This window comes from Thunnus albacares, chromosome 13 (genome assembly GCF_914725855.1).
Source record: "Thunnus albacares chromosome 13, fThuAlb1.1, whole genome shotgun sequence".
NCBI classification, from domain to species: domain Eukaryota; kingdom Metazoa; phylum Chordata; class Actinopteri; order Scombriformes; family Scombridae; genus Thunnus; species Thunnus albacares.
In genome coordinates this window covers 20,233,767-20,260,969 of record NC_058118.1, presented here as the reverse complement: position 1 = coordinate 20,260,969, position 27,203 = coordinate 20,233,767, and the positions used below count along the sequence as shown (strand labels likewise).

The window sequence follows — 27,203 nt, the reverse complement described above, 5'->3', positions numbered from 1 at the left end:
TCATAGTAATGCACTTCTCATTTTATTTAGATCCTGAAAAAATAGCAAACAAGAAGATTGAGAACAAAAACATGTGTTGGTAAAGCAATAAGTTAAACACAAGAAGAAGATTTGTGTCAAAGAGCATGGAAATCGTTCAAAGACACAGGGTATGCAAAAGCACATAAGGGACATGTTATATATGTTAAGGCGATCACAATGAAAGAAATATGTACAATACCAAAAAAAACTATGTGGTAGCAATATAATTTTTCACATAATTTACAAGATAACTAGTATAGATGGCATACCAGCAGCTACTGTTCATATCTAAAAAAACAACAAAAAAAAGATGGATATCATCAAAGCACTGCAAAATTCAGTTTCTCATTTCAAATTACAAAAGTAGTTTTGTTAAAAACATTTCTAAAATTAAGAATAAGACCACTCCTCTACAATCAGTTTACTTCACTATTCACAATAAGCCAAGACTGATGGCCACATGTTACACTCATAACGACATGCTCCTTTCCCGTTGAAGAAAGAATTTCTGTCAAGAAATGAAAATACATGCTGTTCCCCCCATTGCTCTCTCTCACTTACTCCCTCCTTTTCTGCTTATGTAGAAATATATTTCATTTGCATCACAGACTTGGTTGTGACCAGAAATCTGAATTAATAGTAGGAAGGGAATACAACTATGCATAAGGTACTTCCAACTTGTGTCTTTCTCTCTTCCAAAGAAATGTATCTGTGTAGTGGATCCAAAAAACTAAACAAAGTGAATATTGCTCCCACATGTTGTAGGCTGTGGAGTCCCAGTTTACAAGTTTCCAGAGGTTTTCTATGGCCATGTCTCCTGTCTCAAATGCACATAACCATTTTTAAAAGTTGTCACAGGGAGCAAAGAGCCTATTGGTGTCAACTTGGAGTGTTTTTAATAAACAGACCCAGTGAACTCCGTGCTGTTGACTTTATGAACAGGAATTCTTCAGTGTGAACATGAGTGATAGTTGAAATTCCTCTCTCAGTCAGGTGCTGAACTTTAGTTAAGGGTCTTATGTGAATGTGTATCATGCCTGCATTAGACTAGAAGTTATTTCATCATTTAAGTCTCATTTCTTGCAATTAGTTGTTTATAAAAAAAAGTTCTAGTGTATCTCATGGAACTTTAAGGATGTGTTCTGCAGGGTTTTGTTTACATTTCAGCAGGTGGTGCTTGCATAGTTGCATATGGAGGCATTTACTATATGTTAAAGTTCAGTAAACCTCTTCACCAAAGCACACTGGCATTCCAACACTCACAATTATATCTGTTAGCGAACTGTATATAATGAATTATTGCTTAATGTTTTACAAAACTGAGAAGTGAGCAGAAAAACAGAGATGTTCCCCAGTTTTGCAACATAGAAAGCCTAAAAAAACTATGTCTTAAAGTCTGAAAAGTAAACTGCATATATGTAAAATTGCAAATGCAAAAGTCCAGAAGCAACAGGAGTATAATGTGAAACTGTAACATAGTTAAAGAGACAATTAAACCTTTAAACCTCTTAATCAAAACTTGAACAATACATACCTTAAATGCTTTGTAAAACAGACTGACATTTTGTGGTGTGATGTGCTGCATGGGAAACTCTTGCTATAAAAGCTAATTGCAAAGTCAGAAAAAAAAACCACTAACTCTTCTGCACAGTTCTTCACAGCAAACACACTAATCAACTCAACAATCTTTTGTGATTACCCACATCATTCACACTGGTTTTCTAGTCATTTTAAGGCTTGAGTGAGAGTTGTCATGCAACATTGAATTTGATTCAGATTGTTAGAAAAGCAGATAGCTGGAGTATGCTGGTATAATTATTTCACACTGCACAAACATCTCATTCAATTTTCTGCTGACTTTTGCCATCTGTGCATGTCTTTTTTCTTTGTTATTACATGTGCAAGGAATATTCTGGTGATATGTGGTGATTGTGATGTGTAGATAAGAAGGTTCATATGAACAAATTTCCTGGATATTACCTTAACTAGTTCAGTAATTTGCTTGTATCTACATTCAATGTAAACGCACTGATTGAGAGATGAGGGCTGTCAGGTCAGAACATAGTGTACAATGTCAGTGTTTTAACGGATTGGAGTTTTGGAATTCTCACCAGATCCAACTCTTATTATTTCAACATATTTCAATATGCTCAATATACATAGCAATAATCAAGCCTGCCAGTGTAGAAATTCTGATCTGAGATCACTGAAACACACATTTCATACGACTCTGCAACCAAAAAATTGATCCAAGATCAGGATTCCTGCTTGACAGAGCCTGATAAATCTTGGCTAGGATACTCAGTAGCCCCATTCTCCCATATTTTGGTTTCCCAGTTATATTACAGTATAGCCAGCTCCATCTCCATCTCAGACAAGCTCCACCTTGGAGTTGGGGTAAACAGCAACAACGTCGTAGCCCTCTGGGGGCTGGACACGTGCCTTGGCGTGGGTCTCACAGTACAGATTGTCCTCGATGAAGAAGTACCCTCTCTGCTTGAGGTTGACGCTGCAGTCATCGCACACAAAGCACTCGGGGTGGTAGAGCTTGTCCCGGGCCTTCACAATGGTGCCACTGGAGGAAGAGATGAAAAGATGAAGGGAGAGAGTATTAGATTTTTGAAGGCTTTAGAGTTATGTAGCCAATCTAAAAATAACAGGAAAAATGAAAAACAATCCAGCAAGACAAAAAGAGAGACTTTCCCCTTTGATCCCCTGTAGAGGGTTTTGTTTGATCCTGTTAAGACTTATTTTTGAAAGGTCTCTTGTCCTTCATCCCTTCCTTAATATCCAGGCTTTGGTTGTTGATAGTGACACAGATCATATTAGGGGTGACAGATTTCTATTTTTTCTTCTTCATCTTGTGGTTTCTTTTTGATATGTTTTGCGCCAGATCTGGAGTGTAAATCTGAGTTGTATTTTCACTGACAGTGGAAGAAGTATGAGGTAAGGAAGAATGAGGAAATATTCAGTATGAGGAAGAACACGCCCTCATACTGTTACTGCAGTTTTTTTAGGAAGGTGCCATCATCACAGCAGACAGAACACTTTAAAAGGAAATAAATAATGATGATGAATTGCTTTTGACTGGCTCACAGTTGTTGATTGAGCTTCGTCTTATCTATGCAAATAAGCACTTTATAACACCTGTAACCAAGCAAGGATTTGAATATGTCTCACCATATTTATACTGTGTTTATCACATTTATTCTGTCATACCTGGAGGCTGAATAGATCATGTTTATTCTGCTGGCTGGCTACTGATCAAAACAGGTTGATTTGGAATTTTATTGCTTTAATCAGTCACACAATGACAGCAGTTGTTAAGGGCGTTGTTCATTCACTGCTCCCTATAAGACTTTCCTTTTTGGATTGTGGATTCGGTCCAGCGACCATTCAGTCATAATCCTGCTTCTTTTTTTAACCTCTTTCTGCATCTTAACCACACGACATGCAGGATAAACTCTTGACACAGTGCTCTGTACTTGTTTAAAAGGCTGTAAAATGCTCCCAGGTCATAACAGGCTTATTGTGCCATGCAAGCACCTACAATGCTCTCTTGTTAACGAGTAATGTAAGTCCATGACATCACTGCCTACCTGCAGCTGCTTTTATAGAGGGGGGATTACCGGTGCATGTGGTTTCTTTGACAGAGAGCTATGTGCGTGTGGGTAAGCACTTAATGTTGACGGTATATGCTCCTATGTGTATGTGTGCAGGTAAGAATATGTGTATACAGCATGTGTGCGTGGGAAAAGGGTGTGGAGGATGGCTTGGTTTAATCATTAAAATGATAAATGGGAATAGATTTTCCCCGAGTACCTGTGAAAGGCCTGTTGGTGCAGGTCCACCTGTGTGACAAGGTTCTTCCTTGACTCTTTGTTTCAGAGTCAGGGAAGAACCTTGACTCACCTTACACAGTTCAACTTTTAAACTTTATGACTACAGACGGGGTGATAAAACAGGAGGGAGAAATCTAACTTCCAGATGGGGAATAAAATTGCAAATCTGAGAATAAATCATTTATATTTAGTGTATTTTCAGTAATGTGTAATTGTAGACCTGAGGAACCATTATTTTTGACCATTAAGATGCACAATTTGGTCACTGGTATAGATTCAAGTTATGCAAGCTACTTTTTGCAATAAAAATGGACGTCTTAAATTGATGGGGGTATATTAAATAGGAATATAAAGTATAAAGAAAACATTTTAGATATATTGAATGGTCTGTGTTTAATAGACTCAAAAAGAAATCACAGACTTCTAACAGGAGTGTCTGACTTATACCTGTATGACCAAATTCCAGACTTAACTTGTGTTATTCACTTTTTGGTATTTATATCCAGAAAGGCTAAGTCAACCATGACCTGGATGAGAGCAAATCTTCACAGACACTTATTGTTTTTTACTTAAAAATTAAAACCAACATGTGTACAATACTTACACAATACCATTACAGCAGCGTGTGCACTGGGGTAGTTTCTGGAGACCAGACATAGGGCTGGGGATGGGGCTTCCGAGCTTGGGGATTGGAGACCTGACCGGAGACTTTAAGTTTCTCATTCTCTCTGTTGGGGAAACACCTAGAAATAAGAAAATAAGCACAGAATAAACACAGAGACTTTGGAAACTACACCATAATCCATTCACAGGCCAGAGAAGCATGCGCACTATACATGTACAATATGCTCTGATAATTCACGGTGCTGACATAACATGAACACCTTCGCTGTGGGCCTCTGGTAACTTTACATCAATATGCTGCAATCACATGATATCTGCTGCCAATATAAGGTGAGTTATAACATGACATCTTACTGACAAAAACGGTTGGATGCATTTTTTGTTAAACATCTGGTAAAACAAACACTTCTTGAACATTTACTTTCAAATTCAACACATATCTATTTTTTGGCCGAGAGAAACAGTTCTGTACCTACATCAAGACACCAACTCAATCAAATGCTATTTAACTAATTTAATTTCAATATATAATGCACATTCATGTTGTTACAATTGCACAAACAATGGCTGTTTGTAAAAACTAACACATGAGCTATAAATCATGATGGTAGACAGAGTTTGCTGCCTTCCCATGAATGGCATTTTTATTAAGAGCGATCAATGCCAACCATCAAGCGTTTAGTTATGCTTGACTGGAATGCATGAAAGAGGCATATTTTATCCTGGGTATCTGAAGCTCCTCCAAGTGCACCAGAATAGATTGGTGGGGGCATGGCCATGAACTGCAGTTTGTGACTTTCCTTCACTGATGATGTGCCAGCAGAGGCTATTCGGGCCAACAGGCCACCTATCACTGCCACTAACCACAGTCTAATTACCTCGCATATCTGGCACCTGACTCAAAGCACTTTCAATTTCCCAGTAACAGTTGACTCTGACTGCTCAAGGTTGTGATTAAGACCTGCCATTAGCTGGGTACGTTATTTCTGGGATTAATGTCTCTATTACCTAATGATGCACTCTAATGGAACATCTTTTATGTGCAGCACTCTCGTGACTTTCTCACAGAGGGGAAGGTTGACTAATAAAAGTCTTAAGACCATAGTCGGGAATAGATACAGAAGGCAGAATGAATGAGTGCTTGTTTAGTCTTGCTTCTACATTTTTAAATAGCCAGAATACATGGACCCTACGTATTTCATTGCCGACAGACACCATATTTTATTTGACAGACATTGACAAGTTGACCGATTCCAACACATACTGTATCTCACCCCACGCAACATTCGTGGCACAATGTGTGTCCTACACTGTGACTAATATCAACCAGACATACTGTACGGTCACACGCCCACGTAAGCCCCCATCCTAACTCAAACCTGTCAAGCACAGAGTGTGAAGCCGGAGGGAATTTAAGGCAAAGGAAATCCAAAAGATAAATAAACAGCTGCAATATTGTTTTAGACAGTTATTGTGGGATATTGCATCTACAAATTTTTAAGGAAGTCAGAAAATGATTTCTTACTGACCATATTGCACATGCAGTAGGTTTGAACTTATCCATGGGGTGTAAAAGGGGTCAATGTAACAAGAGAGATACTTGAAAAACAGATACAGTGAATAGCTGAAATGTATCACAAAGACACATTTACAATCTCTGAGGCCACACATGCAGTCAGAGAGGAAAAAAACATGGAAAATATGTCAAAAATATGGTAGAAAGTGCTGACATGATAGTTGATTGACAAAAATATTAATTACATGCTTGATAATCAAGTAATTCATTATTTTCAAGTAAAACCAAATATTTATTTGTTGCAGCTTCCTAAAACCAAGATTTTTGTTTGCTTCACATCACTGTAGCATTTTAAAGAGTATGGAAATTAGAAATTACTAAATGATAATGAAAATAATCTTGTCACGGCTACAGGAAATTCTTATCAAGATGTCCAAACCAGTTTTATGTTGATCTACTGATATGAATCAGTTTAACTTCACACATAGTTTCTAGGCAATGTGACCTAAAAATAACAGATCTCACAGTATTTGACCATTCCATGTTTACATGTTACAACAGGAGGCAATCAATAATTGAATTTGCAAAGTATAACATTTCCTTCTCTGCATAGCAGAGATGCTGATGGATGTCTTAGTTCACAGGGGTATCCTCTGAGAAAACACACAGCCTGGTTTTCTCCTGAGTTCTTTCTATGTACTGTAACTGGGCTTTGCGGCCATCATTCATCGCTGTTGTGATGAGCTTTCTGCTAAAAAAATACCCAAGGTAATGGAAAGTCACTTTTCTGGATATAAACAACGCAAGGGGCAGTCAGTCTGTACAGAATATGATATTTTTCCAAATTTCCTTTAAACAAACAACCTTGGAGGTCAGGGAATGGACGGAGTTTCAGAGAGGTCACTGACATCGTGTTTATTTCTTTTTCTGACTGCTGAAGAAACACATCTCACGTCTGTCTTCCCCTTTGATTCGCCTCATATTTAACATTCAAAAGGAGACAATTTTAATTTGTTCGTTTGTTAGCATATAACTAATAAATACTCTAACACCTAGAAAAAAAAGATCCTAATATTTTCAAACGTACAACTTTCTGTTACCTATCCATTATAAGTGATATTGCTTCACATGTGTTAACTTAACAGCAGTATTTATCAGTCACTCCACCCTTCTTGCATCCACATTGCTATCCAATCATGGCAGAGACTGTGGAATTCTGGGTAAACTGACACTCTTGTTTGCTTGAACTTTAAAAGCCCCTGAAAGTCAACATGGCCTCTACAGGGGCTTTCGCCTTCAAAAGGAGACCAAGTACAGTGATTTAAAAGCCTGACAGCGAGGTATGCATTCAATAACAGGATGATTTGACTTTAACCTGTACCTGTGTTAATTTGACTTGTCTCATCTTTATCAAGCCATTAAAAAACCAATAACAAAGGAACAGACTTTAGTGACATTTGTGGCAGGATTTCACACTCCCACACAGATCAGATGACACCACCAACCACCAACAGAGGGACAGGTAGCTTTTAAAATAATCCCAAAATAAACCCAAAGTGTCTCCCTGTTTCATCGGGGGATTAGCCTGTCAATCAACCTGTCGGTCCCCCACGCTGAAAGATCACTGACAGCAGACAAACACAGTTCCCTTTTAATCTGTTTAATCCATCAGCAGTGTCACAATCTCTCTCCCTCCAACCTCCTTGAGCATCTGTTTTGCCACCTCTCTTTCTCTTTCTTTAGCTCTCCCTCTTTGTCATTGCTTTGGGTGTTACAGTAAGTGCTAAATTAAGGAAACAGTATGGTCTGGCTCTGCTCCAAGCCTCACTGCAGGAGCAGTCAGTGTTGTTCCTTGTGCTGTGGATTATCCTGCCAGCTCTCACATCAAAGAGATGTGATAAACTTTCCTTTTGTTCTGGGATAATAATATTTTCCAGGGGAAAAAAATCAACATGGTTATCTGCATCTTTATATACATATTACTCTAACATCTTTTTTGGCCTTGCTTGAAATATTGTATTAACTATTAAACAAGGAGAGGAAAGGTTAAGGTTTTTTCTTCATAATGCTTCAACCTATTTTCTATTTTTCCATAAGCAAAGGTAAAAATATGTTAAAATAAGATTTTAAAAATAAGTTTGTGTTGTTTTACTGCATGAAAACTTTCAAATCAGTACCAAGTATTAGCTATCATTAGGTTCTCTAACAAAAACATCTGTACCAGTACTGGCATTCAAACCCAGTCAAACCAGAGTATGTAAACTCTCTCAGAGCTGATAAATCTTTGAAGGTGGGGTTCACATTGACTGTATGACAATATACATATATTATAACTGTATTTACCTATGGAAAAGGTTCATGAGTATGCATGCTGAATTTGACCCCGCAGATTCATACACTCACAGCTGGTAACTCTCCAGCCACATTCTTTCACTTCAGTAATAAAGGTTTGGGGATTTTTCTCAAGGATACTTCAATATTATTTGTTGTAGTTGAGTTTGAGAGAAACATTCATCATTAACTATCCATGCTAACAGGTCATAACCCCACTTCTCTGAGTTCTGGGCTATTTCCGCTTCAACACGCTAAAACTTGGCTTATAATTCTAACTTTCACAACAGCTTTAGTGGTAAACAAGGATTCTGAAGAGAAGTTATTATTTCTGAGCACTCGCTGTCTGCTCTGCTGCTGTCAGCATCACATGACTCCTCCTCAGAAAGCTGGAATGCTGAACGGTCAGAAGGCAGACAGGAAAACCATATTTCTCACTTTATTGTCCTTTGTGAAGTTGTTTTTGCAGTAAATTGCCTTACCAAAACTTCCCTCCCCTGTTCATCCGTGCATGAGCTATTTAAAGCACTTCATCTTTCTCCTGTTCCCTCCGTCCCTTGTTTTCTCTCTCTCTGTCTTCCTCTCTCTATCCCCTAACCTTGCCGTCTCTGCTGTCTTTCTATAAAAGGAAAACTATGCCAGTCAGACAGGCAGAGAGAAGCGCCACCTGAGCAAAGCAAGACGTTCTCTTTGGTTGGAATCACAAGCTTAATTTGCACAGGAGGAAATATTTACATGGAAATTTCTTTCAGATGCATACAAACAATGTGAATTTACAATACAGTTATGAGAATCGCATGGATGCTCGCAGGCATCTTGCCACATTATAACTGTCTCATTTTATAACTGCTCAACAGTGTTACAGTCTGCTGACAGTGAAGGCAGCCAAGTATCTATTTTACAAGGTCGTTTAGTGTAACATTATCAACACAAAACCACAGCAGCAAAAAATGTCATCTCTCAAAATGCAGTCAAAAAGCAACAGTTACACACGCACACAGAAGGAGAAAGCTCCTTAAAGTTTTGCAAAAACAGTACCAGCATTGACTCAGATATCACCAAAAATATGTTTTAGTATATGACGGATTATGCAAGCCGGTCATAATACTAATGGAAAGAAAATCAAGCTCATTCTGTCCATATAAAACATGTGAATTATTGCTGGTAATGATACAAATAATGAAAACAATACAGACAAATTTGTGGCCATTATTTAGATTCTAGCTTTTACCTCTTTATACCTTTTGGTGTACATTTTCTGTTCCTTGGAAGGGTACCATGACACTAAAAAAATGATTCAGTGGAACTACATGCTGTTTTATCCATCGTAACACACATAAGTATTCACACACAAACACATCCACACAGAGAGAAAGAAATCCTTACCTCCATCCTCAGCCTCCAGGATTCCCTGAAGGTATTTGAAGGAGCCAGACTGTTTGGGTTCAGAGACGGGCTCCTCGTAGTCCTGCAGCATCTTGTAGACATCTGACTGTGTGTCGAAACCATTACGGCCCACAGGGGACTGCATGGGAGGCTCTGGGCTGGGGGAGACAATAGAGCAAAGATATTATTGCATTGCAATGTGATTAACGATGGCTAAAATGACATGTGACAAAAACCATTAATTTCCTTTAGTAACCAGTCATGACAACAAAAAGTACCTTGTAAAAGATCCAAGGAAACATGTGTAAACACTGAGTTTGTCTTTTTGTGGTATCCTATTTAGCCACAGTGTTTTTTTACCAGGTGGTGCCATGATGTGACCAAAGCAAGAATGAAAGAAGTACCAGACCACCAACTGGAAAATGGGAAACTTGACAGAAAAACAGCTGAAGAAAGTAATGCTGAACCTTTTTTCTTTTGTTTAAACAGACACAGATTTTTTTTTTCTTTTGTTGGGACAGCAGAGATGGACACACAGAGGGGAAAATAGAGTTGTAGACTGTAGACTCTACATGTGATTCCAAACGCATGAAGTCTTAATCACAACAGCTCTGTGCTCCGGTTCTGCGCGTTCATCCATCCATCAAGTTATTCCCAAACCTAACAGGATGGATCACGTTCATTTGCTACATTCAAATACTCAAACCACTGGAAGATGAGCAGGGCTGCTGACAGATGTATTCAGATCCTGACACACTTAACTGCATGTTTGTCTCCAGACTCCTCTCCAGGAGTCTGAAAGAAGCGCTTCACTGCCTGTGTGTGTTTGCGTATGTGTGTTTGTCTGTGAGAGAGACAGCCTGAGCTAGTGAAAGCGAGACTGAGCAAGAGAGACATGGCGGAACTGTGTAATCAGTGTGTAAGAGAAAGTGACTGGCGGTGGGCAATTAGCAGTGTTAAGATGGTGTTTAACTCTGTCCTTGTCTGTGTGTGTGTGTGTGTGTGTGTGTGTGTGTGTGAACCTAGTCAGGATTAAAAGTCCAGTCCAGGGGCGTAGTAGAGACTAAACACACACATTTATAACCCGCTTGAGGGGATGCAACACAACAAATGGCTTTTCCACACGGCCATCTGTGCAGGTGTGTCAAGAGACGTCCAAAGTGTGTTTGACTGTCTGTTTCTGTGTGAGCATCTGTTACTGTGAGTGTCAACACATGGATGCATTTGGTGTGTTTAATGTATCTATGGAGTATTAAAATATACTGTATGTGTATTTTTTTACATAAAATCTTATATGGTGAGGCTTAAATAATAGAAAGGTTGATACCTGTGTGCAATGAGGCTGTTCTAGGAAAAGTCACAGAGGGATATTTTGCAAGCTGATATGCCGCAAAAGTTTCTGCTGCAACTACTGTGTGGTGATTCACTGATTTTCAAAAAAAAATATTAGAAAAAGTTATTATTTGCTGTAACTTTTAAAGTGGGGGACTGAAAATGATCTAATGATAATAATTTACAAAACTGTCAGTCATGATCAGATTTAGGACATTTGTTTATGTTACTGCGCAGCACACACCGATCACCTCACCTGTGTGTGGCGCTGAGGCTGAGGCCTCCCATCTTGCTTGGCAGGGATCTGTCTCCATTGCTGCCGTTATGAGCGTAAAGTCCTGCCGGGTTGTTGTACTGAGCGTGCCCGGTTCCGTTCCCGTACCCATAGCTGTGGCCGTTGTTTGGTCTGGAGTGTCCGTTATTCAGGTGAGTGGGCTGAGGAGCCTGAGGTGACTGGGGAACTGGTGGCGACTGGGGTTCAGGGGTGTATGAAGGTTTACGGCTGTAACCGCCATATCCGCTGGTGATGGGACGGAAATTCTACAAAGAGAGAGGAAAAAAAAGAGACATATTTAACAAACATGACGCACTAAAACACAGCATCACATGAAAATATCTGCTTTTCGTGATTTGAAATCTATGCACCAACAGATGCAATGTTAAAAGAGAAAGAGCATGTCACATAAGAGAAAGAATGACTAATGTTTGAAGGAGGAAAAAAGGACCCATTATAGGATGTACCATTATGTTTTGGCTCTGGAAATGAGAGTAAAAACAGGACAGCAATGAGAAAACAAGCCCAGTGGTGCACCAACTAGAAAAACCACAATTCTTCAGAGGCGAAAATAGTGGTTGTTTGCAAATGAGGCTTTGCAGCAGTGAGGTTTGAGAGAGAAGCCTTTTCTACTTCATTTCTGCTTTTCCCTCTTTAATAGTAAGGCTTATTAAGAAGGAGCTTGCATTAGATTTCCTGCAGATGTTTCTGTCAAAACAAATTAACTTTTGTGGTGTAAATATGAAAAAATGTTTTTTCTTTTTCTTTCCTTCCTCCCTCTCCTATGAATTGAGGAGTTTATAGTAGCTGACGGATACTGCGAAAGATTAAATTATTATCTTTTTGACTTTCTACACTCTTGCCACATATACATTGCTCTGCTGGAACTGTTTGGAAAAATATGCGGGACTAATGCAGGACAGATGCACAGACACCTACACTGACACCACTGTAGACTCAGTGAGTGTGTTCATGCTGAGGTCAACGGCCTTTTTATGCATTTGCACAAACTCTGCGGTGACATCACCGAGCCTCTCAGTGTTTACCTCTTTAGGCGCAGTGCTATCAGCATGCTTCACTGATAACGCTCTTTGCTAGCCGGGCTCGTCTGTCTCAGAGACTGAGCTTTACAGATAAAGTTTTATTGCTTGGCTTGTGATGATGTCACCACCTCTGATAGTGTTTTAGTGCTTTGAATTTCAGAGATAGCCAGCAGTTTTGACTTTGGCTGCACATTATCATAACTTTGGACTATAAACATTTCAGCTGAAACTAAGTGACTTGTTTACAAGTTAAGCAATGCAGCAGGATGGGAAAGCAAACACAAGTCATCCTTCCCCGTCAGACTGTTGTAACTATGAGCCACTGGAATGAGAATGCATGTGTGTGACAGTGTGTGTGTGGTTGTGTGTTTCGGGATGGTTTAATGTGCCTAAGCCACAGGGGGTGGAGGTTCACAGCCTCTCCAGACAGGACCCCTGTCATTTCAACAGATGGGTCTGCTGGATGTCATCCTGTCCTCAGTCTTCACCTGGACCACACACACACACACACACACACACACACACGCACACGCACACACATACACACACACACGTCTTCTGTAATCAGCACTTTTCAGCATACTGGAGACCTCTCCTCTACACCAACAAGCTCACATCTTGAATTTGGAAAAGCGCTCTCCAGACCCTGTCATTGCCCTGCTTCCTGCAGACAGATGACTTTCAAGAAATTTAAAACCACCTCTTTCTACTCTCCCCGAAACCTCGGACAACAAAGATGGATGAATCTAGAAACCCTCTGAACAAAATGTTAGCAGATATCCATTCATGGTTAAAATTCAGAGAAACAAGCAGGGGAATCAGAGCTCAATCCAGCTTCAACCTCCTGAGCCAAACCCTGTTTGGGCTGGATGTCAGAAACACCCAGCTCTCTATGATTCCCTCTCCAACAAACCAGACACTCTGAAGCCTGGTTCTCACCACAGGGCCAAACCAGATTCTACTTGTTATCTTTAACCCTATTTGCGCAGATGGTGGACCTCATGTGAATTTAATAAATGATTGCCTCACTCTCTACATTGTGAAACACACAGTTATTATTCCTATTTTCAAGGAACAATGACATTTGATAAAATTACTGGTGCTCCAGATATTGTCTGGTTGATATTACTGAGCATTTCCTGACTTAGCAATGCAGAACTGGAATTTTACACTGAAAATGCTTCCAAAATGTTCCTTTAGATTCCACTGTGGCCTCTATTTTGCTTGGCAGTACATAGAAATGCTCTAGGAAAATATTTTTTACTTGATAAATGAGGACAATTCTCTGGAGATCAAATCTTCTGATGAATGATATTGACGTATTACTGATTACATACCATCAACATGGGAGCAGTGCAAGGTCAGGTAAAGATGTGGCAGATGCACTGTTTGTTTGGACCTGTGATACCATTTTAATAATTATCTCACCACTTTACCCACCTACAAAACACCTCCCTCCCTGCTCCAAAATAATATTTCTGTAATTTCTTCAGGCATTTTAATTTCAGTTGACCTGTTTTCTTTTATTTCACTTGCTCTTACGTCTTTCAATTTCCTGAGAATAGGCCAAGAAGTGGAAGGGGGAAGATCTTCAGAACAAAATCATTGTCTCTACATGTCTTTTTAGTCTTAATGAGAATTCATTTTTTATTTTTTATATTTGGACAAGGGCTAAATCTGCAGATAACAATCACTACAATAACTGTATCGTTGTCAGGCAAGCTGATTCATGTCTGTGTTCTGAGAATACGGGAGGCAAGTGGAAAAAAATCTCTGCGAGTGTATTGTGTTACATACATGCTCCTACAGTGGAGTGACACTAAAGACATTACATTTATGGCTCGTAATCTGTACAAACATGGCATGTGAAGGAGGACAGCTAATCTCAAGCTAAATCATGTGGTGAAATACTTAAAAGAAATATAAAGGACAAAAAAATTCCAATCCAATACTGACAGGATAGGAGAATAACCCTGAAGAAATCAAATCGAGAAAATTTTATACTGTACGTGAGGAAAGGCAACAAAGGCAGGCATTTTAGGATGACTTTGATGTTCTGTGGGTGCATACATGAGCAAAAGTAATGTGATTATGCTTTTATTAAAAAAAAAAAAAAACACAAAAGAAAACAAGGAGTTCTTTCTTGACTTCCAATTTCCCACAAACATAGAACAACCAGCAACCCTGCCTTCTAAAAATTGGAATATGTACAGCATTGATATTTAGCGTCTCGGTTGTGACCTTGTTGCTCCCAAAAAGGAAAAAACCAAGCTCAGCACAGCACAGCACAGCAGGAAGCGGGGAGTAACACTAATAACTTCCTTCCCTCCCTCTTATGGTGAATGTAGACTCAGAGCCTACAGGTGGATGCTGGCGCAGAAGAGAGAAGTGTGTTTGGGATTTTGCTTGTCTCAGCAAAAGCACGATTTATATTTTGGCACTTGTTTTTTGTCAGGGAAAGATCGTGCTCTTAAATATCGAAGAAGTCAACGCTGATTTGAAGCAGTGAGTCTTGTTTCAATATGTAACAAAACCATGATCTTTAAAAAGTGTTTAAGCTGTCTCAACCTAACACACTCTGGATACAGTACATGAACTTCAGTCTCTGGTGTCAAACTCCACTGCACTTTGTACGCTCCCCATCGACCCTGGCCACTTTCATATAACTTCTGTGTGATAAGGTAAGTTTCAGGAGATAAGGTTGTAAGCAGACAGGGAAAAATAAATTCTACAAGAAGCAGAATGATCAATTCCTTCGCTTCCCCAAGAATTCAGAAGAAAGAATTCTCTAACTGTGGTACATGAGTCAGTATAATAAAAACGCAAGTGTAAAAGTTGGAATTTTTCCTTTAAATACTGCACTTGAGTACTTCTTTTGATGTCTGTCATTGTTGTCAGCAGCTACTACTTTTTTACCCATTTTCATGCTCACACTCCAACCTGATATGGTGTGACTACTTCTGTTTCAAGTGAACTGAACCCCCTTCACCAAACAATCTTTTTCTCTTTCTTTCTCTTCACGCTCTTTCCTCTCTGGTCTAGCATGCCTGTTGCACAGATATTTGCTTTGGGTGGATGGCAGATTTATAAGGCAGCACATCTGGTGGTTCTCTTATAAAAATGCCAGTTTGGTAACATTAAGGACCTGTAAGTGCTTTCAGGTTGCTCTGAAGTTTTGGTGGCTGGGTTTTTTTTTAGTACAAAAATCAGCTGTAAGCCAACTGTCTCATTAAAAAGATTTATTCTACCTTTCACGTCTGGACTACATATAAGTTTAATGAAGACTTTGTCTCAAGGTGACAGCCACGTTAATCTGGTGAATGCCTTATCACCCCAAGTCCCCTGGTAACCTTATCTTGTTTTCCCAATGTAGTCAAAACAGTTTAAAGTTAATATGAGCAGCTTCAGTCTATCTCGAACAGAAACTCAGCATAACAAGATTGTTGAAAAGGCCATCTGTGAGATCATCTGTTTCCTAATTTCTCTCTCTTGAGAATGGCTACTCTTTCATTTTCTCCCAAATCTTAACTGCACTCCTCCTGGCTCATAGGAAGAGAAACTTTGAAAGGGGAAAATAGAGAAAAGAGAAAGAACCAGAAAGAAATTCAAACACAGTAACTATTTATGAGAACCAGCGTTGTCTACCGCTCTATGCTCATAAACTCAGACTGCCATCTGATTTCACTGACCTGTTTTACAATGGTAACCAAGCATGGCTAATGGTTCAGGATGACTGACCATGTATGAGTGTGTTTATGTGCCAAAAAAGGAAAGAAAGGAAGAAAGATACAAAAAGGACAAAGAAAGAAAGAAGGAAAGAAGGAAAGAAAGAAAGAAAGAAAGAAAGAAAGAAAAAAAGAAAGAAAGAAAGAAAGAAAGAAAGAAAGAAAGAAAGAAAGAAAGTTTGTTTTTGCATGGATGGTAGGCATTCAAGCACTTGTACTCTGTGTTATGTTTAACTGAGGTGCATTTAACAAAGAGCCAGGTTCCTCCATTCATCAACCTGACTAAAAGTTTCACTGATTAATAAGGTCTTAAACGGGAGAAGACTGCAGTTTCAGCTCTGGCATCTCAGCCCACATCCACAGTTTAGCCAAAGAAGGGTAGACAGATGAGCGGAGGAGGGGGTGAAGAGGAGGAGGAGGAGGAGGAGGAGGAGAAAAAGGTGGACCTTAATTGAAATCATATGCCTGTCTTTAACTAAGGACCCACACCTCAGTCTGCCTGCCTCACCGGACACACATACACAAATTCATGATAACACACCACCTCCTTCTCTTCTGCCTCCTGCATGGATTAATCCCCCTGGACCTTCGAAATTAAGCTTTTCACATGGTGCTTTGCACCACTAACCAAACATAAACCAGCCCTTTATGGCTCCCTGGGCCTGGCCCTGGGTGCCTCACTGAGAGGAGAGACAGACGGGCTAGAGAGGAGATGATGGAGGGCTGAGGTGGAGGGGCAGGAAGACAGGAAAAGAGTACAATTTTTTTAGGGGCTCTGGCCATGAGCCTGTCTGAGAGAGGAGAAAAGCTTTGGGGGGGATGAATGTAGCCATGGAATCCAGGGTTGTATGAAGATGTGATGCATTTTATCAATTTCCTCTATTAAATAAAGCTATTAACTTTTATTTCCACACATATTTTGCCAAGTCACCACCGGGTTAAATTTAATCCTGATGCAAGCAATTATAGCATTATACAGCCTGTAAGTTCCAGGTGACAGCAATTTCATTTTAGAGCAATGAAGAGAGTTTATTTGATTTGGACTAAATACACGGTGCAGTGAAAGCCACCGGGGTTAAAGTTGGCATCATAGTATGAAGTAGAGCAAAAGATGAGCTACCACTGCTGATTGTGCATTACTTGGTAGGGAAATGCTTAAGCATTTTAATTGATGATACAACTGTACAAGACATGAATAATATTAACCATATTAGTTCTAAAAAGACACTCGGATGCAACAACATTGTAGACTGTATATACACAACTTTCCAGCCGAGTGGACAACAAAAGTAACTGGAAGGATTTTTATCAAGTTACTACTTTCTGAAACAATTTTTTGAAAGTGAAAACAAAATGTCTATTATATTTGTCTACTGCAGTGTAAAACTGCTGAACTATGGTAAACTGTTCGTAAAGACTGAGCAAGAATAGGTCTGCAAAACCATAGTAGACAGTTTTTACATTTGACCTTCCTATCTCTTCCAAAAAACACATTAAAGGGGACATATTATGCACATTTCCAGGTCTATAGTTTTAATCGGGGGCTCTACTGAAATATCTTTGCATGATTTACAGTTAAAAATCTTATACTGAACCTTTATGCAGCCCTGCAGTTCAAAATACAACCTTCTGTATTGCTTAACCTGAGAAAAGCAGCAGAACATCGATGGATTGACAGAGGTTTAAACATAGGAATTTTCCTTTAATTATTGAAAAAACTGAGAAAGAATGTTATTCTAAATCTTTTACATATGAATAAGTGTGGATGGCTTCAGTCTCTCTGGACCCTCTCATCCCAGCAGCTTTCATTGACCTCATCCACTCCCCAGCATGCTGACAGCCTAGCAGAGCAGGGAAGGCTCTTTTAGGAAAACCCAAAGACTGATTTGGACATTTTTAGGGATTACTGGCTGATTAGTGAACACAAACAACCAAATAAGTGAGGTCACAGGTCTGTGATCTAAAAGGCCTGCTGTGTGAATGAATGTAGAGCTGTTAAAAAGACTTTCCAGCAATGCTCCATTGGTCTGAGATTTCCTGGCAAGGGATTAAGAACCAGTGGACCCAGTAAACACATTTTGGCAACCCATGAGAACACTCTAAACCCTTTAGTGACGCATATCGTTCAAAGTTATTCAGGGACTTAATTGTGTAAATGATAATCCACTTTGGAAAAAATAAAATCTATCACTAACTGGCCTAAGTCATCATTTATAGCATAAATATATATATTTGGTGAATTCATTTTACAGCTAACTTTTTACCATCTTGTATTTTTGTGTGTTTTGATAGATACCAGGAAGAAACAGTCTTGTTCCATTCATAAAACAAATTCATATCATACAAACTTTTTTTTTCTCAAGTAAAGTTCACTTCCAAGCTGTGAAGGAATTACGGTCTGTAAGTCATGCAAGGACTCTATCTGTCAGCTCCTATCAATGTTAGCCTGGAGACTTCGCCTTCAGCTGCCAGTTCCTGGCTGAGCCTGGAAGTCTCTGTGACGTGTGATCCAGACTTCTCAGCTTCCGCATTGTGAAGCCTCATTCTTTCCACAGGGACATAGTGCTCGGCCACAACAGCTATCACTTTAATAATAGGGTAGCAGCCAGGAATCCATGAATGGCATTCTGATATTACTCGCCAAAAATTACTGTTTGACTTTAGCATTGGCCAATAAGCCATTCCCACCTACTTGAAGCTGCCACAGTGTAATTTAAGGGAAGGAATTTTGAAAACCTGAAAATGTCAGTAACTGATGGTATTGCTTTACCGGTGTATAAAACTTTTCCAAGAGTATAAGTGAAAACTGAAAGCCTAAGGCACAGATGTAAGATGAGAAAACCATTAACAAGATAGAGAGGCATTTTCTCTCAAAAACCCACTTTCTTGTTGGAAAAAGGTTCCAACTGAAGATATGTGATGAGATTTGGAAGTTATTTTTGCATGCACTGCACTCAAAACTGCCAGTGTGCTGTCCTTAAACCAAATCAAGGCCAAAAAGAATGGAATTTTGCCTAGATATTCGACATCTCGGTAACTATTTATTTTACATATTTATGTAATGTTTATGTGTTGCAGGTGTTTAACAGTGGATTTCTAAGACATTTTACAGAAAGGGTGGTGCAATTGGGTGCAAACTATAAGAAAAAATGGAACAAAAGTGTTGGCATAGTTGGTAAGTACCCACTCATCATATTTGGGTTCGTAGTTGTTAATTTGCTAAAAATTTGTAATAAACTAGACTCAGAAAATACTTTGCATTGGCATATTAGCTTATTTCTCAAAAACTCATTTCCCATTTACAACCAAATTACAAGAGCAAACTGAAATGGAAACTTCACTTTTTTCCATTTTTCTTATAATTTGTACCAAATTGTACCTTTCCGTAAAATGTCCTAAAAATGAACCATTCAGTACCTACAAATTAGTATAAAATGAAGAGGCCTGTGAAAAAAAGTTCTACCGACATCTCTTGAAACCTGATGTAAGTGATAATGATGATTTGAGTATTGGATTGCTTACATTTGAAGACTGCTGATGAAAATACAAGACTAACTATCAGGTTGTCTCAAATAAGGTCAAGAGCAAATTATAGCAACTGAATGACGGCATAAAAAAACCTCTCACAGCAGGTAGTGTAGAACAGCTCTTTCAGTCATGAGCAGAACTTCCATACTATTGATTCATTCAGTGATACTCATAATTCAATACACTTCTTTCAGCTTGATGATATATTGCCTTAACATCTGATTCCCATGAAAAACACAGTGGAGCTTCAGTCAGAATTTGGTTGTCAAAGCTACACAATGCACTTCATGCTGTTCCACTTATGACACCTCATCATTATCTCATCCTCACCACACCTCTTTATCAAATTATTTTGGCTTCAAGGAGTTGTGTATGACATCCGGTAGTCTGCGGGCAGTCCTGCCAAAACATGAGCACAGTTCTTTGGAAACACATCATTCAGTCCCATCAAATTCCCCAAAGTGAAAAGAAACACTCTGCAAAAACAGGAACATAAACAGTATAGAGTCATACACTTACTTTTATCCAAAAATACAGTATTTCCTCATCGACTTTTATGAGAAGCTCCAATGTTCCCAACGTGAAAGGAAACACCTCATAGCTTCCATGTGTCACTTCCTGCTCAGTAGCTAATTCCCACAAGTGAGACTGGAATTTCCAGCATAGCCAGCTGATCAAAAACAAGCAGTCTATGAATAAAAAGGGAGATGCTAAATGCAGAATGTCCTAAAGGATGCCATCATAGGATTTGTCTCTTTTTTTGTCTCATTCTTAGTCAATGGAGTCAATCTGCAGTGTGCAGACACCAATGAATCTGTGTGCATACGCCGGAAAAATGTGGCATGATTTTCCACAGGAGAATAAGTGTTACAGTAAGCTGAAGTGTCTTGGTGTGGCGTCTTTGTTTTCAGTTTTCATCCTGATACTGTATTAAGGGTACTGCTTCAGCTGCAGTCCTAAGGAGCAAACATTCTGTTGCCAGTCAAGTCATTGACAGACATATTACTTCAAAACTTTTCCAGCACAATCAGAAAACGTGCTGTCCTTCCCATCCAGCAATTCGATTCAGTTAATTTTTGCTCATGCTGTCCAAATTGGCTCATCATTGTTATTGTTACAGACTAACTGTGGGCCAATGATATCACACAGTACAGTTTGGATTTGTTCGGCCAGTGTGAGACAGGCTCCGGTGTGTATATTGTTTCCAATGTGTCTGAGGAACAATCTGCATTGTTATATGTCAGCGTACCCCTTCAAGCTGTATCTGAATACAGCAGGAAACAAAGAGAGAGCCATGGTCTTTTATGTGACCCCAGGGAGCGGATGTTTTCTCTTCTCATGCTAAGAAGAATCCACCTCAGCGTGACGCTAAAGTGGCCCTGACTTGGTGGTTTCCAGCCGTCCAGGTTCACTTCATTAAATGAGACGCCAGGGAACATTTTTAGACTTTAGTGAGGGAGAGAGGAAGGACTGGATAAGATGTTACAGAGATACAGAGGGAGGCAAAGGGGGGAGAGTCGGAGAGAAAAGAGCACGAGAGAGGTAGATTTGCTACTCTCGTATTACCCACATGCAAAGCCCTCCTGTCATGCGTGTCTGTGTTTGTATAGACTGTTTTGGCTGATGGTTCCTCTCGGTCAGTTTGGGTATTTCCTCATGTTAATCAAAGCAAGATCCTTTCTGGAGCTGAGATTGTGAGATAAAGACTGTTGCAGCGCATTTACTGTCCAGTATTAATATCTGCAGGTTCATCCATTCATAAAATATTGCACCAACACGCAAAACAGGGAAACTTTCTTCTTGATTGTCAGTTATTTTATTTTTCCATCATTAGTCCATTATTTTTATATATGTATCAGGATACCTCTGAGTCTATACCACCATGGTCACTTACCAAAGGAAAACACAGTAAGCTGTGTTCAAATCAGCATCCATTTTTGAAGCTTATTTGTAGCTAGTAATTGTATGGTTAGGTCTATTTCAGTGAGCTATTTTCTGGTAATGCAGCATCAAACTGAAGCATTGTAAAATTTAGCCAGAAGATAAAATTAATTAATATAAAAAAAAGAAAAAAAAACAGACCAATAAATAATTGAGGTTTACCCACAGATACACCTTGTGCACTGACTCTTAACAGTGGTTAAACTATAGAATCTCTGTTTGATATGCTCTGTTATACAGTTTTAATGGTCACCTGACAGCCAATCAGAAACCAGTAATTTCTGTTGCCATGGTGTAAAATACAATACAATGTAGGCAACAATCCCCTCCAGATATGTTTTAAGATACATAAAAATATTCTGCTTTTAATAATAATTTGTGTCTAATATTTAAATGATTCACAAAAAAGCTCAATTACCTCATTAAAATCCTTAAAATGAAATCCTTCCTCATCTCCCTCAAAATCCAGAATCTATGGCTGTCCAAATATAAGTTTGCTGCTTGGTAAAAGATGCGTCCAACTTCACTGAAAAGTCCATTCTCAGCCCTGGAGACTTCAAGATGGAACACGTTTGGCTCCAAACTAGTTGTGATGTCACAAAATATGAGGTGAGCTCAGAGAAACTTTCCACTTTCAGCAGATAACTGTGAAAACAGCCTTCTACTGTCAAACTCTGCACATAAAACATTCTGTACAGTGCATGTCAAACATCCTAGTCAAGTAACAAGAAGCAAAGCACATTTTTGACTGGAAAGCTTAATTTGGGTTTATAACACAAAATGTATCAGCCTAACACATCAATATACTGTCAGGTTATTTCAGAGTAATAGTCCCACAGGAAGCTGCTTACACCCTTATTACTGGAAAGAGAAATCATCTGATGAGAATTCTGATCCCACGACCACAAGCAACCCTGATGAATCACATTACACACTAAAGCTCCTTTCACTTTTGTCTCCACCACTGAAAACAATACTTTCCTCTAAGGTGTTAAGCTCCCATTGATGAGTGGACAGATAGATTTCACTTCCGCTCTTTGTGTGATTGTTCCACCCTTTTTAGACAAGGATACCCTGCTGCTGCCACAGCTAGGGCTGAGACACACAGATCAGTCTCGACTCAGTCTTAAAACTACCACGACAATAACCAATACTTGACAAATGGACAGCTCTCACATGTCTGAGCTACAATATGCTCATTGTCTGTCCGTTTCAGTCACACAATCTCCATACTCACAGCATATGTGTGAGTGTGCACACACACACACACACACACCTCTTATTCACTCCATGCTTAGAAACCTGTTGGCCTGCCAGCACCGGAAAACTTGGAAAAGATCATCTGCTAGAGTTCATCATGCCTTGAATATCCTTTTGGCAGCTCGTACAACTGGAGAACAATCAAGACACTATTTCAAAACCCTTCCAGTGAACAGTGGGACGCATTATCTCATTTATAATCATGTGAATGACAGTGAACATGCAATTTACAGATCTAGTGTTGTGCCTGTTTCCATGGATCCTGTTTATGATATAAACAGATTGGGAAGACTTGGGTCTCACACCCAGCGAACTCTACTTTTAAGTTATGGCCCCAGATGTGAATTATCCTCTCTTGTGGCTGATGTGGTAGGTAGCAAAGGATCCTAATCCAAAGCAGTAGATTTCAAAGTACTAGGTGCCAGAATTAACTCATTTTAACATAAATCTGACCAAAGAACTACACTGCTGGGTCAGCTATTGAGGAGGTTCATAGAAGTGCTCGTCCATGTCATGTCTACCGTAAAATACACATCATATAACAGAAAAGCTGGCTCTTTTAAGCTTTTTGAGCCAGCTCTTTTAAGGCCAGATCAAATTATGTCGTTCAAACCGTAATTACGAACAGCTGAGTGGGAAAAGCCATTCACATTAAGCTCTGACCTGTAATTCCGAGTTGGAGTCATTGGGAATTTCTGACAGCTACGATATCTCTCATTTGTCAGAAACACTTTCAAAAGTATCAACAAAACGGGTGCCAAAATGGCTACATAACCACCATTGTCAATGGTTCAAGGTAATTAAATCTGACATTACACACAAATACACACATAAAATTTGCAAATAGACTGAAATGGTTTAGACAGTTTGTCCACACCTGCTTTAATCTGTTCAAAAACAGCCAGAAATATGACTAATAGAGGCTGTTTCTCCCAACTGTCAGATTATCTGTAACTACACAATTTACACACTCACTGTATGATGAGTGTATACAACGCTCGCAAGTTGTAAACATGGGAAATGTGTCCCATTTTTCCCATCTATCCCATGTGACATGAACGCAGCATTACCCCACCGGCATCAAGCCACAGAGATAATTTAATTTTTATGTGGTCTGGTTGTGAAATCTCCACAGACAGTTTTGGGACTGAGGTGTGAAGATTATCCTGGGTAATCGGGACGTTATTTTTGGAGTAGAACATTTCTGTTGGGGTTTTCAAATGTCATTTTCAATACTCTGAGATGTATTAATGAAATTCCATTAACCTTCATTGTGCTGTGGGGGCTGGATATATCTGCATGTCTAAACACCACTAGTGGTGAGGAAAAGAAGAAGAATTTTGAAATTATAAATGTTTGATCAAGGACCCTTAAACAAGATATGACATACCATATGTCATTGTTGTTAATTGACCAATGTACTGTATGAGCTTACTGTACATCCATTTTATACTGGCCTTTACTCCAATTTCATGGATTTCAGCGCAAATTGAGTTTTGACTAATACTGCGCTGATTGTGTACATGAAAGTCTCATCATTATGTAATGTTAATCATATTTTTTTTGTGATAATTATCCTGTTTTTCAGTGTAGAATTTTAGTATGCCATTGTCTACATTTTTCTACATTTGTCAACATTTATCATCACACATGTTCACATCAACATAATCAAAAGACATTAGGTATGGACACTAAGATTAGTTACATTAGCCCAGTGTTGTTGTTTTTTGATATATGTGACCTACCTGTCTCACCACTAGGCTAAAGACAGACAATTATATAACATGGAGGTCCAAGAGCCAACCAAAGGCTTCACCATCTGATTTCACTCATCAGTTCTTGCTTTCATTTGTGGGCTGGTGAGTAATTTTAAAAGTATTTTTCAACCCAAGCCTGACCAAAAATACTAACTGTGAAACTCTGTGTTGGCAGAATTAGAAGTTCAAGCTGTTCTGACAGCATCCCAGTGGGTGTGAATGTCAATCTAAAAAAAAAAAAACTCCCTGTGACTTGTGCTTTGGTAAATCTTGAGTAAACAGTGGTTACCTGGTGTGAGTCAGGCTCCATGTAAGGGCTTGTCTTGCCATCTTCACTAACTGTTGGCGACCACACTCTGTCTCCTGATCCCGACCTGAAAGACAACACCCATGAGAGAAAGAGAGAGGGAGTCAGGTAAATCTTGTGTCATCAAGCACCCGAGTGTTGAAACATGCAGTCATTTCTGCTGAGAAGTATGAATTTTTCTCTGCTGACAGAAGTTCCAGTGTATTAAGTGTAATTATTTCCAAGTGTGAATGTTTGAAAAGAAACAGAAAAGAGTGAAAGTAAAGACGCTATTTATTTTAATACTCTTAAAATGACTGTAAACTGGGGAAGATGATGACTTTAGCATCACATGATATCCCACTAACTGCTGTCTAATATTAGTGGTGCACATCCCCTCTATGTGCCAAAACACTCACATAGCTGCAGTTAACAAATCATACACTGCACTGGTAGCTTTGCATGAGTGAGTGCTATGTATGTGTGTGTGGATATGGATTTACACATTTGGCAGGTTTTTACATTAGGAATGGAACAAAGCTACGTTCTGGCTTCCTCCCACTGGTACGAAGAAGTCATCATCACATCATAACTCCACCATATGAGCTAACCGGTTTTTGGAAGAACAGAATGCATTTTGGGATGGCCATGGATTTTTCAAAAGAAGTGATAACTGAATACCTGATATCTGAGCACTCCCCCACTGTTTGGATTACCACTAATTGACTCCAGTTGTATTTACTTACAAGAGAGAATATGACTTACTGACTGGCAGCCATGATAAAATACATTATTTACAGCACCGTTGTAGGGGCCTACTGTGCATGCATAAGCTGGGGTCCACAAACTGTATTTCATCCTTTAAAAAGGCAGAAAATAAAATGCAAAGGTCCCATTTATTCCTCAGGCTAATAAAACATCCCTGATTCATCCCTAACAGTATCACTTGGCATAATGTTTCACTTTCAAGTCATATGTTGAAAAAGATATAAAAGAAGAAAAATGAAGCAGAAGATATAAAAAAAGATCAAAGGGATTCTTTGCTTCATTGGGCTGGCAGGTTTTTGTTGCCATGGTGTTGGCTGCTAAATGGGAATCCATCCAACATCTAAAAGGGTAACACTGGGACATCACACGGAGTAACTAAAGGACAGCATGTGTTTTTGTGTGAGTGTGTGTGTGCTTCTCTTCACTGACCTACCCTCCATTTATTCACACCATCATCTACATAGACGTGAAAATGATGACTGTGCGCGCGTGAGTGCATTTGTCAGCCCCACAGTGGGGAGACTTGACGTCTAAAGAGGTGAGGTCATCAGGCTGCAGCTGGCACGGCGTTGGTTGAGCTGAGGCAATGCTTCAGAAATGAACCACGGAGGTGTTGCTATCAAGGACGCTCTTATGAGGCGCCGAGTGTCTGGTGGACGAGCAACAGCTACTGCGTAGGATGACCCCCCCCCTATCGCTCCCCTCCGCCAATTCCTTCACAATCCTGGGACAGAAAGCCTTCATGTTTTCAGATTGTTTGGTTTCGATGGTTACCACACAAACAGCCCATTGAAAAGAGTGAAAGTTCAATCTGAAGTGGCCTATTTGAATTGACATTTTGGAATTGCAAGACAGAAACATGGAATTTATCGTCCATCCATAATAATGAAGATGTGAATGCAGAGGCGTGAGAGGAAACAGAGACAGACCAACTTGGGATTTGCAGCATTATACTGTTGTGCTCATTTTACTGAAGGTCAGTTGGAACAGAGATGTCCTTTGCATACTTGAAATTTGAAAAACTATTCCCCTTTGAATTATGAGGCATCATGCCTACAACTGGATGTAATGCCACATTTCAAATATTGAGCAATACACAAGTTCTAGCTTTAATATTTCTTCCAGAATTGAAACTCTTTCAAAACATCTGAAATGTAATGTAACATAACTGGCCACAGCAGACAGAAACAATCTGCTGCATACCAGGACAATGAACTATATTGTTATTTTCTGTTAGTTGATCTTCTAGTATTGAGTCAATGTGTGAGGGATTACTCAGGATGTCTGGGAAGGATCAGGATCCTACTGTCCACATCAGACAAACTGCTGCTACGCATTCATCAATCTGTTGATAATCTCTGTAACTTTTCTTTCTTCTTTCTCTCCCTGATTCACTTCTTTTCTTCTTTGTTTGTTTTGTTTCTTTCTCTGATCCGAGGATGACTCTACCATGAGAAGTAAATCCCTTCCTAGTCTGCAAATACCTTTTTCAAATTTGATGATTTATAAACCAGATCACAATGATCTGTGAGGTTATACAGACCTAGATGTTTTCTATTAAAATCCAGT

At 39.3% G+C, this 27,203-nt stretch overlaps 1 protein-coding gene across 1 annotated transcript in view; it reads right to left on the bottom strand.

The window, feature by feature from the left end:
- The window catches only part of pdlim4 (PDZ and LIM domain 4), a 47,914-nt gene continuing 20,711 nt past the window's right edge, over positions 1–27,203 (bottom strand). The window contains exons 3-7 of the mRNA XM_044370502.1: positions 24,870–24,954; positions 11,309–11,592; positions 9,721–9,878; positions 4,468–4,606; positions 1–2,596 (exon numbers count right to left, since the gene is read on the bottom strand). Coding sequence (XP_044226437.1) covers positions 2,392–2,596; positions 4,468–4,606; positions 9,721–9,878; positions 11,309–11,592; positions 24,870–24,954 — 871 coding nt within the window. The 3' untranslated portion in view covers positions 1–2,391. The remainder of the gene's footprint in view (positions 2,597–4,467; positions 4,607–9,720; positions 9,879–11,308; positions 11,593–24,869; positions 24,955–27,203) is intronic.